This window comes from Papaver somniferum, chromosome 7 (genome assembly GCF_003573695.1).
Source record: "Papaver somniferum cultivar HN1 chromosome 7, ASM357369v1, whole genome shotgun sequence".
In the NCBI taxonomy this organism is placed as follows: Eukaryota; Viridiplantae; Streptophyta; class Magnoliopsida; order Ranunculales; family Papaveraceae; genus Papaver; species Papaver somniferum.
In genome coordinates, this window is record NC_039364.1 from 193887860 (window position 1) to 193891936 (window position 4077).

The 4077-nt window shown below is 38.6% G+C and overlaps 1 protein-coding gene across 1 annotated transcript; it reads left to right on the forward strand.

Moving 5' to 3' along the window:
• The first annotated feature begins 1137 nt into the window (after nucleotides 1-1137).
• LOC113295751 lies at nucleotides 1138-2448 on the forward strand. Its single transcript, XM_026544075.1, has one exon. It carries the CDS (start codon nucleotides 1138-1140, stop codon nucleotides 2446-2448), a length of 1311 nt encoding a protein of 436 aa, XP_026399860.1.
• Nucleotides 2449-4077: the final 1629 nt, after the last annotated feature.

Here is a 4077-nt window from a genome sequence, read left to right on the forward strand (position 1 = left end):
TGTGTTTGTCTTCCCAGAATATTGGAACACATACTTATAATTACTAAGTCCCATGTCCTTTTACCAAATTAGGAAACTAGGGTTTATAATTTTTCTCGCAGGTGCACATAATAAGTAATAATTAACACACATTTGCGGATGAATGTAAAGCCACAGCCACGTAAGCAAAATAACTCAAGGAAGAAGAAGAAATAGAATTCTTGGCTAGACTGTCTATGTAGGCAAATAGATAAATTTCCCCAAATTATTATTACATAGAAAATAAAAATAGGAGAGAGAAAGTGAATTTGCAGCGATCGAGGGTTCAATCTAAATTCGACTCACACACAAGAGCGCCAGAAAATTATTTCAGAGAAGAAGAATAAGTTAAAACCCTAGAATCAGCTTAAAGAAGAAGAAGAGGAATTGGTTCTTTGATTTTGAAATTCTTAATTACTTGAACCAAGTTGTTGAGAAGAGGAAGCTTGAAATAAAAGGTTAGAGCTTTTGATTCAAATTTCTCCTGTTATTTTTTTTCTTTCTTTCTGGGAGCTCTAAATTGAATAAAGGTTGTAGCTTTAGAATCTGGGAGAAATTTTGGAAACTTGTTTCCAACTGAGAAGTTTCATAACTTTATATTTTTGAAGTAGAGAATTTGAACTTATATCTCTGCACGATCTGTATTGTATCAAAGTTGGTTTTGTGATTGGTACTTAAAGGAATCGGTTTTCGTCAAGTAAGACAATGAGGTTTTCTCAAGTTACTCGGTGGAAGTATTGGCGCTAATTTTTTTTTTAGGGTTTGGATCGAAATTTGAAGTGCTGGGAGTGTTTGTATCGTAAGATCTCAGCTTAATTAAACTAAGAATTGTGGGTCTTGGATTGTGAATTTAGGGGTTTTTGGATTGAAGATGATAATTGTGTCCACTGCATTGTCTCGTTTGATATTGGAGGAGAAATTAGGGCAATGTTTAGGTTTATGTAGTTATCGTGGTTGGAAACGTGGTAAACCCTAATTGTAAGAGTGATTTTCTGGTAAATTTAGGGTGTTTTCAGGGTTTGAAAAGATTAGTTTTTTGTTGTTGTTTGTTTGTTTAGTAAATTCTGTGGATGAATTTAAGTAATTTGGTGGAATTTTAGTAAAGCATTTTCTCAAGAAATGCAACCTTCGCAACAACAGCAGCAGCAACCACCACCGCGGATTAATATTAGTGACTTGAAAGCTCAGTTAGTGAAGAAGCTTGGACCAGAACGGTCCAAGCGGTATTTTTACTATTTGAATAGATTATTGAGCCAGAAGTTGACTAAAGCCGAGTTTGATAAGTTATGCTTTTTGACCCTTGGAAGGGAAAATCTCCCGTTACATAATCAATTGATACGTTCAATATTGAGAAATGCTTGTCAAGCGAAAGTTCCACCACCTCCAGTTCGAGAGAAGGAAGCTCCAACAACTAAGTCGATAGTAAAGAAATCATCATCTTCACTTGAAAACGGGTATCAACAAAATGGACCTGCTGCTCCATCTCTCTCTCAGGGTCCTCCACTCTTTTGGTCCAATGGAGATGTTTTGCCGACCTCTCCTCGCAAAAGCAGGACATTAGTTCGTGAAAGGAGGCCTAGAGATCGGGCAGCAGATCGCCCTAGCCCTCTAGGACCAAATGGGAAAACAGAAGATGGAATCGTGAAGGTTATTACAGAAAATGGGGATTTGAGTTCTCATGATTTGCAGAGGTCAATCCATCAAAATCATCAAGGAAATGCTGAGCACCCCGATATTGATCAAGATGCATCGCCTAGGAGATCCACAAAAAGACCTAGAACAAAGAAGTTGCCCGAGGATGATCTGGTTTCTGTACATATCAAAGGTTCTTCTGATGCAGTCCTTGTTGAAGACCGGGACAGCCTGGAGCAAACTGGAAATTCTGACTCAAGCACAAGAAGTCCATTGTCTGCTCCTCTAGGAATACCATATTGCTCAGCAAGCATTGGTGGGGCCCGCAGGACCTTGCCTGCAGCAAGCAGTAGTTATTATACTAGCACTTGCGAGAGTGGTGGATTACCTGGTACAGACACACTGAGAAAACGTATGGAGCAGATCGCAGGAGCACATGGACTTGAAGGGATATCAACCGATTGTGCAAATTTGTTGAATAATGGGTTGGATACATATTTGAAACGATTAATTAGGTCTTGTGTTGAGCTAGTGGGAGTAAGATCTGGACATGAACCCACAAAGGTTCCTGTTTACAAGCAACAGCCGCACGGGAAGCTTATCAATGGCACTTGGGTCGGGCAGCAACTACAGATGCAAAGTGGTGTTATGCCCATGGAAGGGATGCAAGAATTCAGATCCCATTGTCCGATTTCTCTACTTGATTTCAAGGTAGCAATGGAACTAAACCCACAACAGCTTGGGGAAGACTGGCCATCTCTGTTGGAAAAAATATGTTTGCAGTCATACGAAGAATAAAAGCATCTGAAGCGAAACTTTGGGTACTCTCAAGACTCTTGTTGGCGCGTGGGCCCGCACTGGTTCAAAGGGCTTGAAATTGTGGATGGGCACAGACCATGTAATGACTTCTACAGCCACTGTAAACCACTTTATCTCCCTCAGCATAGATCTTCATCCTTTCCAATATGAAACGAGGGATCTGAGCAGGAAATCGCGGCATTCTCCTGGCTTTGGGCCCATGCAAAGAATACAGTTAACAGCAACCATTTAATGGGGAATTTGAAAAATTACCCCATGCTTTGGTCGCACTGTTGTATGTTTAGCATTTGTGTTGGTTCTCTCTCCCACCATCACCGCATATCTTGAGATTTTCTGTAATTTACAGAGCTAATGAGGAAAATTAGAACAGTTTTGCAGGAATACAATGTGTAGCTTAAAGGTAAGAAAATTTCATGTAAGGAGCACAGAGTTGCGGTGTATGTACTATGAAATATGAAAATTTATTGAAGTCTTAATATTAACTGCAGCGTATCATTTCATGCTGTTCGTTTACATACTTTGGATGTTTTATTTGAAAGGTGAACACAATCTCAGAGTCTAAACTCTGAATTATTAATTTTTTGATGTGCTCAGTTGTCACACAGTAATTCTGCTGCAGTCTGATCTAGTAGGGTTTTCCTCATTATTTGTTCGTCAATTTGTTTCACCAATTGAAGGATATACTTTGTTGTTGTTGTTTTTCTGCTTTTGAGATTATGGAAGTGCTTGTTCCTTGTTTCAGTTACTTTTTTACTCTTGTACATTAACTGTCCTGAGTTTTGTATATGGAAACTGTTCTTTGTCAGAAGGGATAAGAAAAGACTGATTATGCTTCTATTCAGGCTAGTTTGGAACCATCAACTGAAGACAACATCTTGGAGATGTGTTATAGTTGCTGATTCTTTTAACTTCCTTTTTTCATTCTTATCCTAATATCAACCTTTTCCTGGAATTGTCTTGAGCACGAGCAGCACAACATAAATTGCCTACTGGTGTTAAGTGCAGTGCTTTCTTGCCGTTTAAAAGGACCAATTCCATTCTCTTTTTACAGCCACCGAGCTTCAAAGAATTCATGCCGAGGTGGAAAATTACATATCAGGTAACTATTTGTTTTTATTTCCTTTCTGATGACTTATGCTGAGGTTTCAACATTTTAGTGGCTGATAGGCTTCATTTGTTCATTTCCTTCATTATTATTCTTGTATTAAGGGAATTTGACATCTCCACCCTTTGCGGTGAGGATCTATGTGTTTTTGTAATGTCTGTGTACCTAATGATGCTTCTTATCCTATGGTTCTTGCCTGTTAGGGGTTTTTAGTTCCACTAACTTGTCACCTGGAGATGGTGTTTGGTTCTGTTTTCACATTACAGTTGTGGGTTTATAAGTTCGTACACATATTACTGTTATGGATTATTCTGCATTGCACTCTTAGCAAGTTGGCATTAGTTTCCATCCCTATGGTGCTTCATGATGTCTCTAACATAGTGTGGCTTGCAACTGTGATCTACAATAAAAAGTCTTTTGTTATGATACCCTAACACCAAGACTATCTTTTCTATATCCTTACGAACTTTTATGACAATATTATCTGAATCTTGTCTGGTTAC

Excerpts from the sequence above, each read along its gene's own strand:
- LOC113295751 (XM_026544075.1), top strand. The coding sequence starts at position 1,138 with ATGCAACCTTCGCAACAACAGCAGCAGCAACCACCACCGCGGATTAAT.